General features: G+C 31.2%; 1 protein-coding gene across 5 annotated transcripts in view; it reads left to right on the top strand.

Moving 5' to 3' along the window:
• The window catches only part of PPFIA2 (PPFI scaffold protein A2), a 418,570-nt gene that overhangs the window by 324,455 nt on the left and 68,950 nt on the right, over nt 1-25,165 (top strand). For all 5 annotated transcript variants that reach the window (XM_039838929.1, XM_039838927.1, XM_039838928.1 and 2 more), the window contains 8 exons: nt 186-248; nt 3,207-3,298; nt 8,426-8,561; nt 10,299-10,519; nt 14,030-14,267; nt 17,549-17,578; nt 20,753-20,883; nt 23,350-23,504. In XM_039838929.1, the coding sequence (XP_039694863.1) occupies nt 186-248; nt 3,207-3,298; nt 8,426-8,561; nt 10,299-10,519; nt 14,030-14,267; nt 17,549-17,578; nt 20,753-20,883; nt 23,350-23,504 (1,066 nt within the window). The remainder of the gene's footprint in view (nt 1-185; nt 249-3,206; nt 3,299-8,425; nt 8,562-10,298; nt 10,520-14,029; nt 14,268-17,548; nt 17,579-20,752; nt 20,884-23,349; nt 23,505-25,165) is intronic.

Here is a 25,165-nt window from a genome sequence, read left to right as displayed (position 1 = left end):
GTATTTCTCAAAATGTTAAGGTGTCAGGTTTAAAGATTCTGTTTAAACTTGGTTTCCATGGAAACCAAGAAATAGATGCACCAAGGAAGAAATCAAAGATTATTGCATGATAAAAAAAATAACTTACATATTTAATTACTTTATGTTTAGTTTATTAATTATTTCTGTTTTTTCCTCTTCTGTAGAATGTTTTAATTCAAGAATCAGAAACTTTCAGAAAGAATCTAGAAGAATCTTTACATGATAAGGTATCATGAAAACTTATATTTGTCCATTTTTCTTTTTCATACTGCTGAATGTTTTGTTGAAAAATACATTTAACAAGATGTAATTTTAGGATGTCATCTTTTTAAAAATAATTTAACTTTTATATTATGCGTAACAATATGTACATATGTAGGGAGAGCTTGATGAATTTTTACAAACCCAATACACTAAAAATCAACACTCTGGAAACCCCTCACTTGCTAACATGCAATCACTATCCTTACACTAAAAGATAATCCCTGTCTTAACTTCTTAGAGAAAAAAATTGCTTTTGACTTGTTTGTGCTTTATATAAATGGAATAAAAATGTATGCACTAACTTGTGTCTAGTTTTAGATATAATTTTAGCAGAAATATATTAAATATCTATTATGCATAAGAATTGTGCTGTTATATATTTTTGAACATGATCCTAGTTCCAAAGTAGCTGAAAAATCTAATTGAAGAGAGAAAACACACTTTTGACAAAGCAATAAGTTGCAGAGTAGCAGATACCAAATGTCAAATGAGTGAAATAGACATTAAGAACTACAGGTAGGAGAGATTGCCATACATTACTGCTATACAGAAGGCTTCAGTGAGGTGAGTCTTGACTAAAACTTTAAGGAAAGGTAAGACTGTGTTGCAATTCTTTTAAATACAGTGCATGTAGCATGATTACAGATGCTAGAAATATGGAAAGAATGGAAAGAAAGAAGGGAGAGAGAGAAGGAGGGAGAGAGGGAGAAGGAAAAGAGGAAGGAAGGAAAGGAAGAAGAAATTGCAACACTGTGGTAGGGAAGGTATTGGAAAAGATAAAAATAATAAAGTTGAGATTGAATAATAGTATATTCAGCCCTAATGAATATTAATTATTATGATGTTAATTTTTAATATAATATTTGGTCCTATAGTCAGTGTGTACAATATCTCCCGAAAGATAGATCTACTAAAGCAATATAAGATGGCACCTAGAAGTTTGAGATACTTGTGTGTCCAGAGATATTGAGCTGGTACTATCTAGAAGATAGTACCAAATTCTCTTAAAGTAGTTCAGAATGTCGACAATGGGGAGATGACATTTCACCAGGCTCTTGAAGGCAGATATCATCTGAAAAAGAGAAGAGTAGGGTAGAGGACAGAGCATATGCAATAGCACAGAGAAAACAAAGATGGTTGATTTACTGTATCACCAGAAGTTTGCTGTGATTGGTATGTGTGTAAAGAACTAGGTTTCGGACAGATTGTGAATTTTGGACTTAATCCTATTATGCAATGTTCTATTATCCAAAACTCTGTGTGCTCCTGGTAAGATCCCCAAAACCCATTCCCCCAGTACCTACCCAAGACTTGTAGTATCAACAATCTGCCTAAGTAACCAGCAGTACTAATCATTCCATGTTTCATATTCTTGTTCAGTTGCCAGAAGAAGCAAATCCCAGGTCATACATCATTTCTGAATATCATTTCATACAGCTAAACATGTTTCCTAATCTAACTATATTTCCTAAAACTCCTCAAGTTTCCACTCAATTAGGTATAACTCACAGTCCATCATCAGCAAAATTCCCTGCATATTAAGTTCTCTCAATATTTCTCTTCATCATCTTGATCTCTAAAATTTGAAGTTCTTAGGACTGTCCTTAGATTTCTCCTCTAAATTTAAGCCCTGGTGAACTCATCTGATCTCATGGGTTTAAATACCATCTATAAATTGAGCACTTCCAGATTTAGATCACCTACTGGGTTCTCTCCCCTGAAGGAGTTCATGTATTCAAGAGCCAGCTCAATATCTCTGGACACACAAGTATCTCAAACTTAACGATTCAACCCCCTCAACACCACCACCACCTAACATGACCACCACTACCAGCAGTCTTCTCAGCAGGAAATTTATTAGTCCATCACTGTATCTTAGGTGCCTAGCACACAAGAGGTACTTAATGTATATTTGTGTAAATAACCAATGAATGAATTAATAAATACAATAAGAAACTATCGAATATTTTTAAGCAAAGGATTTATTTGATCATACATGTTTTTTAAAATGATACATCTAGTGGAAGACTATGTGGGGATAAACCTAAAGGAGCACCACTTCTGTGGAAGCTAGTAAAATAATTCAGAAAGGAGGTAAAAAGTACATAGAATAGGATGATAGTAGTAAGAATAAAAAAGGCCAGATTAAAACAAAAAAAATTACCGAGGCCACATTGACAAAAAGAGATGTGGTAAGAAAATAAGTTTGAGTCAAGTAAAATGTCAAGCATAGGCCATTTGGAGAAGAAAAAAAAAAAACAACAATAAAAAATCCAGGACACATTTAAACATTTATAACATTATAAAAATTGTAATCATGAAAACAAAATTAAGTGCTTACATGAGCATTTTAGGGCTACAAGACAACCCTTATTTCCATAAATTTATAGACTGAAACTAAAAATGCCAATCTGAGAAAATGGCCAGCTACACAAATAATTATGCCGATATCAAATTAATAATTTTAATTCATATGAGGCGATGTTTTTTTATCCTTACCCTTTTAATTCTATCTTCTTTCTCCTTCACTCATGTGTTCTTCGACCCTTTTAGAATAATAGAAATTCTTCACCTACTAAATTAGACTTTTATTTTTTTAACTGGCCATGATTTCTACTTTGAAGTGATGTATTCATAGGTAGTCATGACCTCAATATTCCCGTAAGTTCATGAAAATATAGGATTAGTGATTGCCAGGAAATATAGATGAATTTTTATTGATTTCTGCTGTTCGCATTTTCATTACAAAGGGAAAAATCAGGCATGTTTTACTTTCATGTCTAATAATCTTTAAAAGAATTATTGCCATCAGTTTTTAATTTTTAAAAACCCACTAAACTTGGTAGTTTGGTTTATCATAATTGAGTGTTGGTATTATTGGCATTTGCATATCATTTGAGTAACACTTCTTTGATTTTTAGGAAAGATTAGCAGAAGAAATTGAAAAGCTGAGATCTGAACTTGACCAATTGAAAATGAGAACTGGCTCTTTAATTGAACCCACAATATCAAGGTAACATTAAATTAACAGCTTATCTAGAGGTCACTAAAAATCAATATGAATTTCGTTATGGTTCATATCTCTTCAAATAAAATAAACAAATACCTCCTATTACTCAGCTCTAATTGCCCTATTTTGACTCCTTACCAATTTACAGTTTCTACACTCAAAAGTAATTCTCTAACTTAGAAATACTTCTTGCAGATACACAATAAAAATTTAAATTACTACTTTTCGTATTCTACACTTAATTATATAGATAAAAATACATAAAAAGAATCTTAAATGAAGAAATGGAACTGTGTATAAGATTACATTTCATTCCAGGAAGAAGTATCAGCCCTTTTCTCTACTGGTAAAAATGCTTTCAATGTTTAATGTTACTGAAGAAATATCATTAATTGTGGTGATTTAATATATACCTATTTTGGTTAAATAATTGCAAATAAAGAGATAATAATAAATGATACATGTTAAAAATTAAAATAAATTTAATCATACTCATCTACTTTGAAGATCTCATCTTAAAAGAAATAAGCCTTAAGATGATTGTTTAGTCTGTGGATAGATACATAGATTTCAAATTCACATATAATTTATTTTTGCTTAGAGCTTTTTATTGAAAGTTGATAAGAAATCCTAGAAAGACCCATATATTTGATCATTTATTTATTAGGCAATACAATAATATCAGCTACTTGAAACTTTTCACCACCACAGATTTCTATAAGTTTATTTTCCTTGGTCTTATGCTTATCTTAAGAATTTTAGTTCCAAAAGGGCTAGAATTTTTGTCTGTTTAATTACTATAATCCCCACACCTTAAAAAAAAGTTGGCATGTAATATGTTCTCAATAGATATTAGTAAATGAATAACTATCTGGTAAAGCATTTTTCAGATGCTCAAATGAAAAATCTAAAGAAAAAATTATAAAGCTTATATTTTTCAGTATAAATATTAATACAACATTCAATATTTTGAGTATTTCTATTTTCAGTTTAGTATAAAAAACACAGTTCTGCAGGCATAAAAATGTCCATTTTTTTAAATATGTAGATTTTTAATTTAGAAAGCCATGCTTAATTTTTTTTATTCCGATATATATCTGAACAGAAATTATTAATTCAGTACTATATGTTTACATAGTGATGATGATGATAATGATGATGATGATGGTGATGAAGAAGGAGAAAAAGAGCTGATAAAATATCAAAGGAGTAAATATGTAGAATGAGCATTATTCAATCAACAAATTAAAGATATTTTAATAGGACCAAATGACCATTCTGTTGTCATTTTGACCTTCAGTCACAGAAATGCAGAACTGTAGAAGTGTTATCTAAAAGTTCATCACTGCAGTGAGTCATCATGGGCCACCTAACAACATGACATTTATCCACAATAAAAGCACTACACACAGAACAATTCTTCTCTGATGCAGCAGATTGTAATGGAAACAACACTAGACCAAGCATAATAAGACTGACATTTCTAGGTTTCAGATATACAATTACTAGCTGTTTGATTTTGGAAAACCCATTTCCTTAATAAGATTCTAATTTTCTATTTATTTTACATAAATTATATATAAAATACTAAAATACTAAATTATATAAAAAATACTAAAATGAGAAAAGTAAGCAAAGGTGTTTTGTACACAGTAAATCACATCACAAGTATTAAGTATTGTAGGAATTATTGAGATAGCTGAACTGATGGAATTTATAATAAGTTACAGGATGACTGAATATTAAATAGCAATTGTTTATTGAACATCCATGCTTCTGAGTGCACATAATTAAGAAAGAAACAATAATGAAAACATGATGCATGAGAACTTCATCTACTTGTATTTGATCTTACAGGTAAAACATTAGGAAGAGATGAGTTAAAGTTAGAGAATATCAGTAACTAATATCCTCTACTAGTACTATCTCATCTGAAAATAAAGTAAACTAAGTTCCAGAGTGTCTGGAGATGGCCTGATTTGTCTGAACTCTGAAGAAGGATAGGATGTGAATAATTAGAAAGGATGATGGTGGACATTTCAGAAGCAGAAGGATGGGTAACAGATTTACTCTAAGAGAAATTCACATTTGATTTCTCTATGGAAGTTCTTTTGTGAGAATATGTGTAAGAGTTACAGGAGATTTAGAAAGAAAAACTATATGTTTCCTTTTCTAAATGAACCAGTGACTATAAATAAACTTGTAAACCTAGACCTCCAAGTGCCTCTCAAAATGATGTACACAAAAATGTTTAAAAATTGAAATGTATGAAAATATTACCTTTGATTTCTCCTGTTAGAGAACTAACTCACAGACTTGAATTAAAGGAACAAGCTGAACAGTAACTTTTTTAGATAAAGTATAAGTAATGAGTCCTTCTACAATTGATGTTAACTCAGATCTTTTGTTATTTCAAGAACTTTCTACTTGCCAGACACTGAGGCAGTAGAAATAAAGTGGTGATCATGATGAAAAAGACATGTTCCAGATGGAAAATACAGGAATAATAGTTTGAGGTCTGTTTTAATGAAAGTAATATGGAGAACTAGGATAGTTTTAGATAATGGGACTTTATGAACTGAGACTTTAAGAATGCTAAACATGTATATGTGTGAAGAAACTGTTTTTAAAGCGTCAGAAGTGAAAGAAAATTGAGTTATTGAAGGAATGGAAAGAATGTCAGTACAGCTAGATGGAGAGAATAATACAGAGAGTAACTAGAAGTGAAGATGCAAAGTAGGAAAGGCCCAAATTGTAGATGGCCTTGTGAGAACATTGAAGAGTTTTAAGAAGGTTATCAATGGGACTGGATCTGTGTTTTGTTTCATGCTTTTATAAATGACCTGGAGTTGAGAGAAGGAAAAAACAAAGAAAAAAATATTCCTGGGATAAGGAGTTATAATTTTGGACATGGCACTCTGATGCCCAAAGAGATATTAACCTAAGCCTCCACAGACAAAAGATACCTAGAATGTTCTAAGCTAGATAGTTCAAAATCTATTATAATCAATTTCATTCATTCTTTATCTTACCAGATATTTATTAATACCTCCTTGCACATATAATGACTAAAATATATATGTCTTTATGAAATTATACCCTCTGCCAAATAGATAAAGATGGAGATTTGTACCATTTATGAGCATGGCATTGTTGGTTAGTTTTTTATATGTAATTACTCCACAACAAAACCAGTTTGCTTGATTAAATCTCAAGTTCATGCTGTAAAACAATAGCTGTCATCTATTTCGGGAATGATTCCTTAGTTCATTTGCTTTAACGTCCTTTTTGAAAAAATAAAGACTTGCATCAGTTAAGCCAATGTCTTCTGCTGTTGCAAACACTCAGACTTCACCTAACCTCTTTTAATCTTGCCAAATATTTGGAATTGCTTTGTTCAAAAAGAGAACAGTAGATCAGCAAAAGCCTAAGTTCAAAAGAAAACACAGCTTTTGAGGAACCTTCATAGTGTTTTCCATTCTGGCTGCACCAATTTACAATCCCACCAACAGCGTGTAAGGATTCCATTTTCACAGCATGGAAGTTCCTCAAAAAACTTAAAATAGAACTACCACATGATCCAGAAATCCTACTTTGGGGTATTTATCCAAAGAAATCCAAAACACTAATTTGAAAAAACATGTATACACTCCTACATTCATTACAACATTATTTACAATAGCCAAGATATGGAAGTCACCTAATTGTCCATCGATAGATGAATGGATAAAGAAGATGTGGTTATATATATACAATGGAATATTATTCTGTCATAAAAAAGAATGCAGTTTGCCACTTGAGACAACATAGATGGACCTGGAGGGTATTATGCTAAGTGAAATAAGTTAGACAAAAAAAGATAAATATCATATGATTTCACATATGTAGAATCTAAAAAAACAAAATAAACAAACAAAACAAACTCATAGATACAGAGAACATTTTGATGGTTGCCAGATGGGAGTGAGGTTGTGGGGGACAAGGGAAAAGGAGAAAGGGATTAAGATGTACCAATTTCCAGTTACAAAAATAGTCATAGGGATGTAAAGTACAGTATAGGAATATAGTCAATAATACTATAATAACTATGTATGGTGTCAGATGGGTATTAGACTTATTGAGGTGACCACTTCATAAGTTATATAAATGTCTAATCACTATGTTATATGCCAAAAACTAACATAATATTGTATGTAAATTCTAATTGAAAAATTAAAATAATAATAACTAAAAAATAAAAGAAAAAAATAAACAACAAAATAGAGCAAATGGCTTTAAGTATATTTTCTCCTGATGATCATTTATAGGACAACATGTTGTCACTGTTATCATCATCACTATTGCAGTAATGAACTGAATTTGCTGTTAATCTATATAAATAATGTTCTAGGAGAAACTTATACTATACCTCAATTACAGTGTACTTAATTATTATACTTATTGAAAACTAGTGTGATAATATTTTCCAATTGGTATATTGAACTGTTTTTTTCTCTAAGCAGAACTCAAAATCAAACGTGCTTATCAAAAGATTTTTCTTTATCTTTTTGCATCAATGTCTTATTAAAAGCTCAAAATTGTTTTGATGATATATCTTATTTTATTAAAAATAAAATTATTAACCTTAGATTAATCTTTTTTATTGATTTCATAAATTGAAAAATAGATCATTGAAAAATACAGAATTCAAGGACCCCAAACTTTTATACTGTTAGATTAATGAGGAATGTTTAAAACAAATACAGTCACAAATAGCATATATTGAGAGATCCACTAAACAGCTCAGACTAAATAGAATTGTCAGAATTTAAACCAGTGGATCTTGGTTATCAATCTTCATATGTTTTGTTGTACTATCACATTTAAAAATGATAGTAAACAGAAAGGTTTTTTATATTCTAAAAAGAGAAAATGTATTCAACCTTCAGGAATGAACCTGAGACTGGAATTTCTGACGTAAGCCTCTGAAGGGACCTCAAAGAGTCATGACAATTCATCAGTTTTCTTTCTTGATATTTATATTCTTGAGGGTTTATGCTTTATTTCCATTTACAAAGTGGATAGTGATTTGCTAATAAGTATAACTTTTGGAAATTAGCTATATTTTATATATTTTTTTCTTTTTTCCAGGACTCATCTAGACACCTCAGCTGAGTTGCGGTATTCAGTTGGGTCCCTAGTGGACAGCCAGTCTGATTATAGAACAACTAAAGTAATAAGAAGACCAAGGAGAGGCCGCATGGGTGTTCGAAGAGATGAGCCAAAGGTTAAACTTTTTATTTCAAGTCTCTGATGGTTTTAAGTAAATACACTATTCTATTTGGGATAGAAGTTTAATACTGAGATAATTGAAATTTTATTAGTTTTCACTGTGACATAAGACACGTTTTAAAAACTATAACTAATATAAAAGCCCTATTATGTGCCAGAAATTTAACATTTCCCATATATTTATTCATATAACTTTATGATTTGAGTACTATTTTTAAACTAATTGCAGATATGAAAAGATTAAAGTTCAGAATTTTAAATGTTCAATTTTACACAGCCAGCAATAAAATCAATACGTGAACCTGTGTTTATGTGGTTTCAAATTCTATGTTTTTATTCACTATGCTATATTGCCAAACAAATGGATTTTTGGTTCGCTTGAGTACCTAAGCAATGGCATTTATATCGTTAATTAAAATTAAGTATTTAATTATAATTACTATTTTTAAAACACTGAGGAAAATGTACATAGGCTATTGAAAGTATTTGTAGAGAACTGTTCATTATCAACTACAGTGCCGACCTTTCATTTACTCAATAATTTAAAATTTGTATGCTGTGCATGTTGAGTAAATATATAGTTTCATTTTATAGGGAAGTAAAATAGTTCCTTTTTGCCCTAAATATACTTTGTTTTCTCCGATCACTTTTATGTGTCCAAAATACTACATAACGTACTTGTCTTATTTGTACACTGGCTCTTAACACCCTTTAGTTTTTAAATGGCACATACCTATGTGTCATGTATAAATTAATCCTTCAATATCTGTTGATGAATAAATAAATAAATGAACAAATGAGGTATAAATTAAGTTTAAGTTCTTTTCTCATTTGTATATGACAAACTAGCATTACTTAATACCAAACTAATTTGAAACACAATTGCTAATTCAAGTCCTCAAATCCTAAATACTCGAGGCGATGTCACGTGGTCCCATGCAAAATTATTTTACATCATTGCAAAAATAAAAAACAATATTTTAAAAAGCAGAAAACCCTGAGACCTACCTCTTATTCCCAAGCCTGTTATACTTTCAGATTACAGCTTGAAAAACACTGGTCTGTTGGTTACTTGAGACTTTCATTCACATGAGCATTTATTATATCAATTAAAAAAAACATAACCATGTTAATTATTATGCCTTGGGCTTAGAAAAATCAGTGAGGTGTTTAAGAGACCAGAGTAGTGGAAATAAAATTAAATCACTTTGCAATATTTTTTAATAATACTTTGTTAGAAACTATGTAAATACAAATATTATCACACGACAAATTATACAAGAATTCTTGTATAATTTGTCGTGTGATAATTTGTCGTGTGATAATATTTGTAGTCCTAGTCTTATAGTTTTTAAGAAAATGTAGGTAAGGCTAATAGTACAAGAAACGGGAATGCTTGTGTACAAATTCTTGATTTCGTACCTTGATTTGGGGTTGAACTAGAAATCATACGGAAGTTTATTATCTTTATTTCTATACAAGTCTTCATATTTATGCTGACAATTAATACCTCCCATTACTTAAACATGCCAAGGAACTATTTTATTGAACCAATATGTTAAATATTATTATTGTATTATTGTATCATTATTATATTGATTATTGAGTGTTAATCAATTTGGCTTTTGCCAGGTAAGCTATAAAATCATTTGTGCTTTTTTGTTGTTTTTTAGAATATTACTTTGCAAATGAGCAATGTGATAAATGCTATAATTGTTCATTTACTACTCAGGTAAAATCTCTTGGTGATCATGAGTGGAATAGAACTCAACAAATTGGAGTACTAAGCAGCCACCCTTTTGAAAGTGACACAGAAATGTCTGATATTGACGATGATGACAGAGAAACAATTTTTAGCTCAATGGATCTTCTCTCTCCGAGTGGTCATTCTGATGCCCAGACTCTAGCTATGATGCTTCAGGAACAATTGGATGCCATCAACAAAGAAATCAGGTGAGTTCAATTATTACTGATATTTTCAAGGGATTAGAAAACCTTGATATTAAAAATACAGTCATCAGATCAGAAGCATCGGCATCGCCTGGGAGGTGTTAGAACTGCAGAATTTCAAACCTCACGCCATACCTACTGAATAAGAATGTGTATTTTCACAAGATTCGCAGGATATCTGTATATGTCCTATACAATAATAGGACAGTCTTCGTAGATAACATACATGAAATATACATAGATTTATGATATGAAAACAACAAAATAAAGATAAAATCCTTTTCACTATACGTAGAAGCACTTTTTAAATTAAAATTTACTACTTAAATGGTATTCGTGGTGAAAAGATACATTCTTAAGATATATTTAATGCTGTAGTGAAGGTACTAAATAGCATGCAAATTAATATGCAACCAGCTCCTTAAAGGTATTTAGACATTGGGAGTGTAATTAACTATGAATTATTTCAAAGTATATATGAAAAAATTTACAATTATCATGCAGTATCTGGATAATATAGGTTTCAAAAAAGTAAATAACATTATAGAATTGAAGTTGTACAAGTTCATATTTCAAGTTTTGAGAAATGTTGTCACTATAATTTAAATTTTAAGTTTTATACTTTCTTAAGTCTCAGTGGCATTCACAGTTTTTTTCAATCGTTGGTTTGAATAGCCCCAGCAAAAATCTCTACTATGCCAGGTGGACTTGTATTTTTTCACACATCAGGAAACTATTTTTAACTTGTTTTTCAACTTATGAACAGTTTTTACTATTTAGAACAATGCCTTTATGTGTTCTTTCTGGCTCTAGCTGAATCTGCTGACTTCCTGTTCTGATTCATAGCTACCTAGCTCTCCACGGTGATCATCACCGTGCTGCCCATTATAACAGTTTCTCATGTCGATGACAGTAATAGTTTCTGGTTTCTTTGTAGTGTTTGGGTTCCTGATCTAATCCAAACTAATACCGCAGCCAGAGAAGACATTTTAAAACCCAAACGTGTTTATATACTTTCTCTTTTTCACTTCAGTTTCTCAAGCTAAAGATCGAAGTCCTTCAGATGGCCTACAGTGCTCCAGCTCCCTCAACATTGTCTTAACCATTCACCTCTCCAATTCCATGTTTCATTATACATGAGTTCCAGTTCTTTGAATGTTCCATGCTATCCCTTTTTCTGTTGCTTTTCCTTTCTTCTGGAACATTCTCCACAATCCACACTGTGCTGTCCTAACCCTTTCCCACTTTATTCTTACCACCAACAGCTCTACCATCACTTCTATCTTTCAGTTCTTTACCTTCACTAGATTTTAAGTAATATAAGAGCGATAAATGTAATTGGTCTTGCTCACTGTTTTATGTCCAGAATCAGAACTTTGCTTGATAAATAAAAATTGCTTCATAAATATTTGATTAATATAAATAGAAAAAATAATATAAAACATGAATTCAAACTGAGTAACAGTTTCTGATGCTATGCAGCTAATGGTTGAACTCACTAAATGAATTAGAAATTAAGTATACATCCTTGTGATAATTATTTATACACACATCCTCTGTGATAACCTGTCCCGCCAAGGACCCTTAGCTTAGTTACATTATGGTAGTAATTTCCACTAACAGTCTTGGCCTAGGCTAATTAATTTGATTTCCAAATAATGAATTCAAACTATTGCCCTTCAATATGTTACATCACTGCCCCCTTTAATGTAGATCAATGTCATTGCTGATTATAAGAAATTAAGATATACATAAAATTTGAATACATAGCAACATTTAAAAGAAATTAATCCCTTGCTGTAAACCATGTCAATATGATAACAACAACCAGAATTTTTCTATGGTTAAAATTTTCCTCGTTCACAAATTAATTATTTCACAAAATAATATTTTAAAAAATTCCTTTGGCTTCTCAGTTCACTGATTCACTTAGAGGAAGAGATCAAATTACTTCAAAATCATTTGCTACTGCAATGGCCATTAATCTGTGCATCTATAGTTAGCTACATTTGCCTGCTTTTCTTTTGTAGTTATATTCACCCTCTCAGCCTTCTGTATGATTCCTATGGGATATCCTTCCCAACATTCTAAACTGGAACATTGTAAAGGGAATCTATTCTGTTATTTTCTTTGTTTTCCATATTTTCATCAAAATTCAAAAGATCAGTGGATTGCAATTTATTTCTTTTTCAAATAAACTGAATATCTATGTAGCATTAGATTTCCTGTTTGATTAAACTTTGATTTACCTCTTAGCTGTCCTTCTAGGTTTGACTCTCCTTTAAAATTAATAGAATATTGGAGTTAATAACCACACATTTTTTTGTACAGCAGAACCACATCACCTCACATCAGATTTTTGTGAAGGAGTCATTTTCCACCAATCATTTTAAAAATACAAAATCACTCTTTTTGTTTTTAAAGAGAAAGCAGTTTTTCCATTGAAATTTGTTTAAAGCATTAATGATATTGTACTCTGTTACTTAATAAAGCCTTCCTTTGGGACTCTGATTTTGGGCTGAAATTAAAATGCATGAAAATAAATTTTAAAGTGATAAAATTCATATTCTTCATGTAAGTAAAAAAATTATTATTAAGATTAAATATGCTTCTTAATAATTTTATTGACTTTAATTTTTTTAAAGCAGTTTAGTATTTACAGCAAATTTAATTGAGGGGAAGATAAAGAGATTTTCCTATATATAAAATATGTGTAGATTCAACTAAAATAGGAACTTTATGCAACCCAGCTAAAGCTCTTTATTCTTCGTATGTATAACTAATTTATACACATTTTTGAAGCTTGCCCTATTTAAAGAAAAATTGTAATAGTGTTTTGTTTTATCAAAAGCATTTATAGCAACAGTTTAATTTTTCTCATTATCTACCTATCATCTATCTATCTATCTATCTATCTATCTATCCATCCATCCATCCATCCATCCATCCATCCATTTATCCATCCATCATCCATCCATCTACCTATCCACCTCCTCTCATCTCTACATTGTTAAATTGCTTGGTGCTTATTTAAAAAGACAACTTGGCTAAATAGATATTAATTAAAGTATAAGGGTTTTATTTCATCAAATGATAATTGTGACTGTTTATTGAGAATTTTATTAATTATACTTTGTTATTGGGTCAGAGGTAAGGTAGAGTAACTTTGTTGGGACCTGAGTTTCTAAAAGTCTCATTTATCAGGACCTGAGCTCAAATGCAAATTTAAGATTATTGGCAGAAATTAACTAGGCAGGCAAGGTTTTAAAAGAGTTTTAGTAGGTGGTAGTATAGAAAGAGGGTCAAACTGAAAGTGGAGGCGAATTATGTATCACTTAAAAAAGATTTTCTAAACTTCAGCTAGGATGTCCTTGGAATTTTTTGGAAATTATATTTTCTTGAGGAAAAAGATGGAAATATAAGATTTGATATAATGTTCACAGAGTAGTTTTATTGCTTACAATTTCCATTATAGCATCATATAATGGATCAAAATTAAACTGTATATTTCAGGTTAATTCAGGAAGAAAAAGAATCTACAGAGTTACGTGCTGAAGAAATTGAGAATAGAGTAGCTAGTGTGAGCCTGGAAGGCCTGAATTTGGCGAGGGTCCACCCAGGTACCTCCATCACTGCCTCGGTTACAGCTTCTTCACTGGCCAGTTCATCTCCCCCCAGTGGACACTCGACACCGAAGCTCACCCCGCGAAGTCCTGCTAGGGAAATGGATCGGATGGGAGTCATGACACTGGTATGAAGATATGTCCAGAAAAACTTTGCCTCCATTAACTGATGTTGATTGGCTGTTATTCCAGATTAAGGGCTTTCTATGCATTTTATTGTTTCTTTTTCTTTTTTTCACAACCACCCTATGTGGTAGGTACAATTATTAATCTCATTATGAGATGAAGAAATGTTACCTACATAGGTGTGACTTGCTCAAGGTCATGTAATAAGTAAATAGAAGACTAGGAATCGATATCACATTAGAAATCTGAATGACTTAAACCATTAAGTACATTTTTATTAATGATATCTTGAAGAAGTAAATTAGGACTGGGGTTTTTTAGCCCAATAAATAACAAAAATTAGTTATTATAATTCTTCAATACACCAACATAGAATGTTATAATTTTATAATATACATAACAAAATAATTTTAATTAGAGCCATCAAAAGCAATAGCAGCAATTTCCCAAATTTGTTTTAGAATTTCATGTCAACATTTTCACTCTTCTTTATTATTTAATTCGTTATTCATTTATCTTTATATTTGGGCTTACATGTTGAAAGCTTGAGTTAGGAAGTCTCCAAATATAATCGAGAGAAAACCAAAGCATCCTTGCTAAAAATAATATAAGAAAACCTCTGGAAAATATGGTTGTAATGACAACTGCATGCCGTGATGTGTAGTCATTTAATTCTCATCATAATATTTGAAATTCTGAGGATGTTACTTCAACAGAGAATGGAGGGAACTGAAGCTTTAAGAGATTGAGTAAATGCCTATGTTCAAAACAGCTAGTAAGTAGAGCTGTATTTTTCTTCAAATTTGCTAAATCAAAGCATGTGCTATTGTCTCTTTTTCTGTGATTACCTGGAAAAATGTTAAATTGACAACAATAACGAAGATTTAAATATTCTGAACTATTCGTGGAGATAAAATTTTGTTTTCGTAATAATACTAAAACTATATTATTAAAACGATAAAATTTAAATTAAAATGAAACAGTTGAGGATAGAAATTAAAATACAAATAGGTAAAATAATAGTTTATACTTTGTAAAATCTAACACAAACATAATAAATGAAGGAGAAATTAATGATACTACAGAAAAACATAGAATGTATGTTGTGTTTCTGGTCAGAAAGTTGTAAAGTTTCTATAAAAGTGCACAATGCCTGTATCTGTTTGTGTGCATAATATCTGAACAAAGAAGGTGTGTGTATGTGTGTGTATATGTAGTACTCTCATCTCTAGAAGAAGACTGCAAAACTGCCTTATAAATAATTAATTTTTAAGTTTTTATTTTATCTTCATGAAATTCCTGTTATATATATAAGTTTAGGTATTTTTTTCTTTTGATTTTACAATTGAGAATTAAAACAGAAAACTATTTACATGGCAAGGCAATACATCTCATATTCAAACTCTAGTTATGGGACTTGAGTATAATTAAGTCAATACAAGAGAAATTGTGAAATTTTTTTAAAAAGGAAACATTTATCTTCTTCAGTCATTGAATCCTCTATTCTGTGCTAATTTCCAATTTGATATTAAAAATATTTTTAAATAGACGGTACAGACAATGGTCAATCAGAATAAAAAGACCAACTAATCAGAACTGACCCCACTCAGATACAGCACAAACTTTTAGTCAATATACTAAGATATACTAATGCAATAACTGAGCTACATTGTGATCTACTTACTTTAGAAATCTAGAGACTACGCATCTGATTTTATTGACTAAAATGATATAGTCTCTGGCTTAGTTTCTGCATGCGTAATATGTGCTGCATATATATTGATCACCTACATATTACTAAAGCTAAGGAAGAATCTTCTCCCACAGAGGATAATTTAGTCATCATTCAAGGCAAGAAAACTTTGGTTATTTCTGTGCTACTGTTATTTCCTTATGTTTAAATAACATAATATTTTTACCTTTTAAGTATTTTCATTTCATAAACACTAACATCATAATCCTTGACAGCGTTATTATTTTTCTATTAATAAAATAATATATTTATAATATTTAAATGTGATGTTTGTGTTTGTGTGTAAAGGTACCAGTGCTTCCATGCATTTTCTTGAGCAATTAGTCATAAACAAATTAGTGGTAAATGAACATTATTACACCTTAATTAGAGTACTTAAAAAAATATTTAGAGAATTTCCTGAGGGTTAAAAGGTATTTAAAATGTTCAGTATCTGACTCAGAAAAACAAGAAATGAAATGCAAGAATTTCTTATCACTTAATAAAACTTTGTCATTAAATTCACAATTGTTATTAGAGAAATGCAGGTAGATTTTCTTTTACTTGTAAAAAATATTGGAGGAAAAATAATTTTTGTTAGATATAATCCATGTTTGAACATTCCAAGAAATTTAGAAATTTTAAGGACAGAAAACTAAGGTTGAAAAGATATTGTATTGGTTTGGGTTGTATATGTTTTGCAAACATGGTTATTTGTTTTTCTTGTTTTTACTTTTATCTGTTGTATTTACTTTTACTTTACCACAAACCCATAATCATAAATAACATGCTAGCAATATCTAGTTAAAATACTGGATGAGGAAATTCAACTTATTTTCTAATAACAATTATAATGTAAAATATAATGTAATAGTTTAACAAAAGTTATTTTACTTACGTAAGAAAGATTAACGAAGATATTAAGTGAATAGTGTTTATATAGAATCATAAAGAATTAACTTTTTAAAAAGTCTTTAAAAGAGCGTTGACAAGAAAACAGCAGCCCAAGAAACATGTTATACAGAGACTAGAGCATTTTGAGAATGGGGGATTTATTAGAATCCAGGAAGTTCGAGATCCCTCAGGAATAGCATACATGCCCAATGGAGTCCCAAGGCTCTCCACAGATGGGGTAAAGGGAATGTTTACAAAGTCTATATACATGCATTGAATCTTTATTTATGCATAATCTTTTTCATTCCATCTATATTTTCTTAGGAGAGATAGTCCCATATTTATTTCTTGATAGTTCACTCAATATGTACTTTATATTCCCAGAGTCCATGTCTCGTATCTCACGTATGTACACATGGCTCCATCACAGAAACATGCCTCCACCCAATCCATCTAGGAAGTTCCCTCTCTAAAGTCATTCCTAGGAGGAGTGCCTTTATAATGATCACCGAACAATTATAAACACATTTATTTAGAAAAAAATAAAATGAAAAAATATACGGCCAAGTTGTAGATACTATTTAAACTTGTAACATGGTCAAATGGCAATCACTAACTAGTTCTGCTTTATGTTGCTTTTATTACTGCCAATCACAGCCAAGTGACCTAAGGAAACATCGAAGAAAGGTACTGTAAATAACTTTTATATGATTACTAGTTGAATAGTGTTTTTTTAATGAAAGCTTTAAAATTATATTTCCTCCAGTTGAAGTATTTTATTAACATTAAACAAGAAATATTAAAAATATTTAATTGTTATTTAATTCTTTAAATATTATCATAAAAGCAAATGTCTCAAAAATAAAATTTTTGATGCTTTCTGTAACAATATTATATTATGAAGACTAACTATTTGAGTTTTCCACAGATTATTTAGAGCACTGTTGGTAGAATTAGATACTTTATTGTCAATTTTAGAACAATGCTGCTTATTTAAAATGTAGGTTTCACTATTACTCAGGTAAAGTGAGGCCAACAGATCAGGAAACAACTGCCAATGAAGAGGTAACTTGTTACTCACACTTTTCAAGAGAATGGGGCATGCTACATTATGTAGGGCCATGGGGAAATCAATATATGGTTCAAGAGGCAGAAAGAGTGAGGGGAAAGCATAGGCAGAGACCTGTATTATGGTTTTTGTGAGAAAGGCAAGGCAAGGAAAGTAGGATTAGGATTGGCTGGTTTGAATAATTTTAGTGGGCTCTAGCGTATAAGGGGTTGTCTCCAGTTATCTGATACCTGGCCTAGGATCATTAAGGCAGAGGAATATTGTTTCCTAGAATATAAGAGCCAAACAGAGAAGATGGTTTGAGGCGCTGGTCTGGACTGATTGATTTGCATATGGAAGGCACACTCCAAGGAAGTGGTTTGCTTTCTCAAGGAATTAGCTAACTGAGAGGTGCAGTCTCTCCTTAGTCAGCATGCCCCAGGTGCCAGAGCATCAAGAATATAGAAAATTAGAAAATATAGTTAATAGACTGCTTTCCTGTTCAGAATAAAATCAAGAGAATAAATATTGACTATGGAAAACAAATGGACTCCACTTCTGATTCACAAAATGACACCTTGATAAATAATTGAGAACAGCAGAGCTTGAACTCATGGTATATCAGATGGGAAAGATTTCAAAGATTCAACCTACTATCTAGTGCATAAATCTGTTTTTCAGCATCAACAAGATGTGATAGTCAGCCTATGCCCAAAACACTTTTGGAACCAGATAACTTTTTTTTTTTTTTTTTTTTATACCATGCTTAGATAGCACAGATTGATATTGGTAACATTTCTTTTTTTTCTTTTCCTGAGCCATTATCTACTTTCCTATAGTGCTCCTTGACACTATCAGTTGGTTACTGATAGTTGACACTATCAGAAGAGGTTACCATGCATAATGTTATTATTTGCCTTTGATTTCCTCTGCAACTTAAAAGAATGATACTGGGAACATAGGAAGAAATCTGACTAATGATATAAAAAAGTTCATTGCATCTAAGAAACAAAAAAAGTCACTAAGGAAGGTCCTATACAGAAATTCAACCTCAGGGAACTGAGGGGGTAGAGATGATTGGTAAGAAAAGTAGGTTATGGAAAGAAGATCACAAACTAAAAATTGTTACATATCAAGGTATATCGCAAGGAGTTACATGCATGATTTTATTTATACTTCAAAAGAACACATTAAGGCATTATCACTTCCATTTTACTGATGAGGACATTTATTCTTAGAGCAGATAATTAGCACATGTCATACATACAACAAATAAGAGAAACCAGGTTTCAAATCCATCTCTGATTCTAAAGCTTTTTTCTTCAATTTTGTTTACATAGTGTGAGCTCTCAGCGTTATTCAGAGGAACAGTTTGTGTACAGTGTTCTTAAAAGCGAATATTGTAAAAGTTGGTATAGTTTGGCAAAGTATAAGGGAGGAGCGTATTTTATAAGAAGATGTTTCAGGAAAAAAATCAGAAGACAGAAACCATCATGCTTAGGAGAAACAATTGTGAAAACAATCACAATTAGATTATGAACTGTGGAAACAAATGTATATTAGGAACAGTTTTGAAACACACTCCATGAGTTTAAATGAGATGTGAGTTTAGAAAGTGTTTTTCATAGCATTGATATGCGGAAAACAGTTCTTGACAAAGATTCTTCTGGTGGTACTATGCTAATTGAAATGGAGAGGGGAAATCCTATTAAGGTAGCTACCTAAATTGTGAAAAAGTATTCTAGGCTTGGGTGACAAGAGCACAGACAAACAATTTCATTAAGTTTCTCTAATGCATGAGGTCTTTATCATATGTAAACACATTTAAGCATAACAGCTTAATGTAGAAACAAGCAAGACATTGCGTAGACATAAGAACACAGCTTTATAATTTTTTCTGTAGTAATACTGAGAACTTTTTTTATCAGAACTTCTGGAACTCTATCTTTTAGCTATGCTTACCACAGTTTTCTCTCACTATAAGTATTTTCATGCACAATGATGCTATGAAAAAAAATGACAGTGTTGCAAAATAACTCCACAATTAACTTGATTGTTGAAAAGTCTCGTTTTAATACAGCTCTATATCCATATCTCTGACAAAATTTATGCTATCCAGAAATGTTTTAGATTTTGAAATAAATTGTTCTTCAACAAATTCCTTCCATCCCCTCTTCTTAAGGTTTTATATATGTCTTTGTCAATTTTCCCATGACAGGTAGTATGAGATGAAACAAGTTGCAATACGTATGGAATCTTTTATTATTGTGATTTTTTTTTTAAATTTTTTTCTTACAAACTCCAACACATTTTTTAAACACCCTAGGATACATTTCTTTAGCTTGACTGATACAAAACACTTTATCTGATGAAGTTATATTTTGCCAACTTCTCTTCTCACTTCAAACATCCCCCACTTAAAAGATCTCCATGTTAGGATAACCTAACTATGCATTTTTTTTTTAAGTAAATTTGCTTTTTTAAAGCATTTACATTCTAGTATAGCAAAATAGATCCCAAAATAACTTTTTCATAGTCCCTGTGTATTGATTTATGGTGCTTATCTACTCTTAAATAATGTTTTGTAGTGGGTCCATGTTTACTTAAACTAGAGTTTCTTCACTTTTAAAGAGTAATGAAATTCACACTCTTTAATAATGTTAATTTATATATGTAAGACTTATGTGCCCCACGTTTTCTGTTTGTGTTCATATTAGATTTATTTACTTCGCCTTGCTTTAACAATTCTCCATTTTCATCAACTTCGATTGAAATTTAGAAAATTCATCTGAATATGTTGTTTTCACTTCCAGATTGCAGTGGTGGAAGAAGATGGTCGGGAGGATAAAGCTACCATTAAGTGTGAAACTTCTCCTCCCCCTACCCCTAGAGCTATTAGGATGACTCACACCCTTCCTTCTTCCTACCACAATGAGGCCAGAAGGTATGCTTCTCCCAGCACACTGTAAAGTGTATGCTCTTTTTCTGAAAATATTCCTCTTTCTTTTAAGTATTATCAAATAGACTGTCTAAAAAATGTATATAAATTTTTTTATTTGAACTGTATTTCTTCATTAGGGTATTTTCCTGCTACCTCTCCCCATTTGCAAAAAAAAAAAAAGACAAATTTCCATCCTGAGATCCAGTTTTTAGTTTTAAAATGAATTAGGTATTTGTGGTCTTGTTACTAGCCAATATTTATGAGAATAGCTCTTTTATTTTTGGTGGATATTTCTTATTAAAATGGAGTCAGGCTAGAGGAAGAATTTATTAAGAAATGTAACATAATCTAAAGGGATTCTAAAATGTAGGGGTAGAAAACTTTTCCCTTCTTTTCTTCTAAGTTTTTTTTAACTGGTCTAGTAATTAAATCGACAAAGGGCAGATTAACAGGAGAACAAAGTTTATCCATAGGAGAATCTCAGAAAAATATGAGACCCCCACCCCCACCCCGCCCAGCAGTAAAGCTTACATTGAGGCTTATATACCATCCTGAGCTAAGGAGAAGTGAGTAGGGGTCCATGGCCTCAAAGAGGAGGTAGACAATTCACAGAAAGATGAAAAGAGCAGATGTTTGGTAAACAAATGTTTGCCATGCCATGCAGATAGAAGTCCTTCTGATATAAAATGTTACATCTCTGTTAATAGCTCTCTTCCTGGTGCCTGCCTGCCCCCGCCCGCCCCCTCCCACCCCCACCCCCATCTAAATTCTTTTTAGGCAGTTAAGGGCAAGGTAAAAAGCCAGCTAGGCTCAGATTGTCTTCTACTTGAAATAATCTACATGCCAAAGTGCCACATTCTGGGTGGCATATTCTGCTCTCCTTCAAGGACAAGATATAAATTTGGCTTATAGTGTAAGAGTATTTAAGGTCTGAAAAGTGAATGATTGTGCCTAATTTCCTTTTAGCAGACTAGCATGTGCATCAGCCATCCTTTGTGCTGCCAGTCATAGCAGCTCCTCACATACAAAATTCTTAGAAAAGAAAAGAAAAAAAAGCATATTTGTGAAAATATTAATGGAAAAGATAAGTTAACATGGGGAATTATCTCATTTATCATAGTGACTCTTCATACTGTCCTTTCCATCTACCTAAAAAATTGCAAGCAGATCTCTATAATAATTAATGACATAAATAAATCTAAGAATATAATTTACATCTAAAATAAATGTTCCTTCACTGTTATCAATTGCAGCATCTCTGGACACATAATTAATATAGCTGAACATAATGACAATGATTAATACCTTAATAAAGAATCTGCCTTCTAAATAGTATGTGTTTTACAACAAGTATTTTTGAAACAGAGCTTTCTGTGCTCTAAGGCATTTCTATCCATTTTGTTTATTTTTAACTCCTAATGTGGAAAAAAACCATTTACTCTAACTTCAAAATATATTCTTCCTTCACTCTCCAACACAAGAGTGAATTATATTGTAACATATAAAAAGCAATAACTTTTGTAGTTTAGAGAATGTGAACTCAGATTAATTAGGATGAATAAGTAAAGTTAAATAATTCATCATAGAATTGTCAATTTAACAGATGTAGAAAAAAATTGTAGCAATGTCTATTGAATCATTCCTGTTAATAACAGTGTGAAATACATTGACCAGAAATAGAACCTAGACCAACCACTTGGAGATCATTTCAGCTTATCATGCACCTCAAAGAATATCTGAGAACTATAAGAAAAAAGTGTGCAGTAATTACCAGGGTATATATACAATCTGTTGCTTCTAAATCCTACTTAGATGAAATTAAAATTAAAAGAATTAGGCTCCAAAACTGAGAGAAGGATGGCTAGAGGAAAATTCAGTAAAACCATAGACTAGGAATTTAAACTTTATTGTTAGTTATATTTAAATTTCTTATTATAGGTCATTATATTTAAGATTTTTTGTCATTGTTTAAGGAATTTTTATTAAAGCAAGAATTTTATAATTCAAATTATGTTTCCTTGCTCAGTTATAAATTCTATTATTTAAAATAGAAGTGATATTCTGAGCTTTCCCACAGTAAAGAATTACAAAATTAAAGAAAGGAATGTTTATGTTTAAGGTTTTAAAAGACAACTCTGAGAAATAAATAAAGGGTCAAGTGCTCAATAATAGAAGGTCTTTTAACCAACCTATGTAAACTAACCTATGATTATTGATTAGTTTGAGATTATATAAAAAAAAAAAAGTAAAAAATCATGAAAAAAAGAAAATTTTCTAGGGAAAAACCTCCAGGTTCGGGGCTTTAAGGCTGAGGAAACCATACTTCAATATGCTTACAAGGAAAAGCAAGTAGAAAGAGAAAATAACTGCTAAGCGTTCCTTCTTTCGTGCCTTTGTAAAGGAAAAAAGTCTTGTGAACCCTGTGGATGTTGCATCAAAAGAAGCAATTTGCCCTCTTGTGTTTTGCAGTAGTTTATCTGCCTCCCTTGAGGCAGAAAGCCTTGGGCTTGGCAGTGCCAATAGTAGCCAAGACTCTCTTCACAAAGCCCCCAAGAAGAAAGGAATCAAGTCTTCAATAGGCCGGTTGTTTGGTAAAAAAGAAAAAGCTCGACTTGGGCAGCTCCGTAAGTATTCATGTTTAACTTTCCACTGCTACTCATTTCAGTTGCTTGAGTGTCCACCTGTTTTTCATTTCATTTCTCTGTTTTTTCATTTTTTTCTTTTTCCTACCTGACAAACTTTGTATCCTAATTAGCTTTGTAAATCCAATTCAGCTGAAAAACACTTGGTAAAAGTTACAAGGGAAGAATACTGTATTGTAAAACTCTTCAGTCACTTCAATTTCTCTGTTAATAACAATAACAATAGAATTTATTTAATGTTAACTCTGTGATAGACACAAGGACCCTCTGAGGCAAGTGTTATTACTGTTATCCTTATTTATTGATGAGTAAAAATATATTAGTAATTTGCAAAACTGAGATATTCATTCTAGTGCTGGTGTTTTAAAATCAGCTTAAAACCATTGAGTGTATTTCTTCTGCTTAGAGCATAGATGTGTATAAAAGCTTAGCTGTGTGAATTTAAAAGCTTTGTGGGGGAGCAAGTTGAGAAGCCTACAAAATATCCAAAAGAACTTTTTAAGTCAAAATAAAACATTATGATATGTAGGGCATAAAATGGAAAGGACAGGATTTCCTTTTTAAGAGCTATCACAGTTTTCCACTAACAAACTCTACAATAGGTAGGTGGAAGGATGGAGAAATGAATAGGGCACAAGGGATTGTGTTAGAATTAGTTATTGACAATGACTAAGTGGATAAAATATATATCAGTACATTTGAAATGACCTTAGGTTATTATATAAACATATATATAAATTGATGGATGATCAGCTAGCTGGATAAAGGGACAGAGAGACAGAGAGATAAAGAGAGAAACAGAGGAGAGAGAGAAAAGGAGGGAAGGAGAGAGAGGAGTAATTGTCTAAAACAAAAAGATTATATGAAATGTATTTCTTGAAATGATTATGCACTTGCCTTTTTTTTTTGGTGTCTTCCTATATATATATATTTTTTCCTCTAAAATTCTTTATCATCTTGGTAATTCATGATAGTATCTTATATTTTTCCCTCTTCTATTTAACTTAGAACTAGAGTTCACTTATTGGGAAAGGATTTAGTTTCTACCTCCAGTGTTAAACAAAATGATACAAATTTCTTAGCACTCCCTTTGTCTTCTCAAATAATGGAATGATTATTCACAAGTAATACTTCAACCACCAGGCTTAGTTTCTTTCCCTGGAACCTAAAGAATTTCTGAAAATAATATTCATGTTTGCAGATATATAACTGTAGTATTATTCAAAAATGCCTTTTCCAGCTTCCATAGTGTGAAACCCACTCAAAGCATCAGAAGCCATAGGGAACCGATGTGAAGCTAGCTGTGCGATTAAATGTTATTCACCAGGAGAATTAAGTTCTCTTTGTATTTCTACTTTTCAGGAAAGGAACCCCTTAGGCTATAAAAATATTAATGAATAATGAAAGAAGAGAGAAGATGATTTTTTTTTAATATAAAATGTACATTTTCTCAAGACATCATTTTAAATTGTTTCATCTTGTTTGACAACTCCCTATAGTCTTACTAAATTATTTGTCATTCCCAGTATATTATAGTGTAATTCACAATAGTGTTGATAGTTAATTATTTTTAAAATATTTATTTTGTTAATATAGTAATTATTTTATTTATTCTTATTTCAACATATATGGTCATATTAGGT

The sequence above is a fragment of the Pteropus medius genome, unplaced genomic scaffold, assembly GCF_902729225.1.
Source record: "Pteropus medius unplaced genomic scaffold, Ma_sr-lr_union100, whole genome shotgun sequence".
Classification (NCBI taxonomy): domain Eukaryota; kingdom Metazoa; phylum Chordata; class Mammalia; order Chiroptera; family Pteropodidae; genus Pteropus; species Pteropus medius.
Note: the sequence above shows the minus strand (reverse complement) of the source record. Positions and strands in the feature narration are given on the sequence as shown.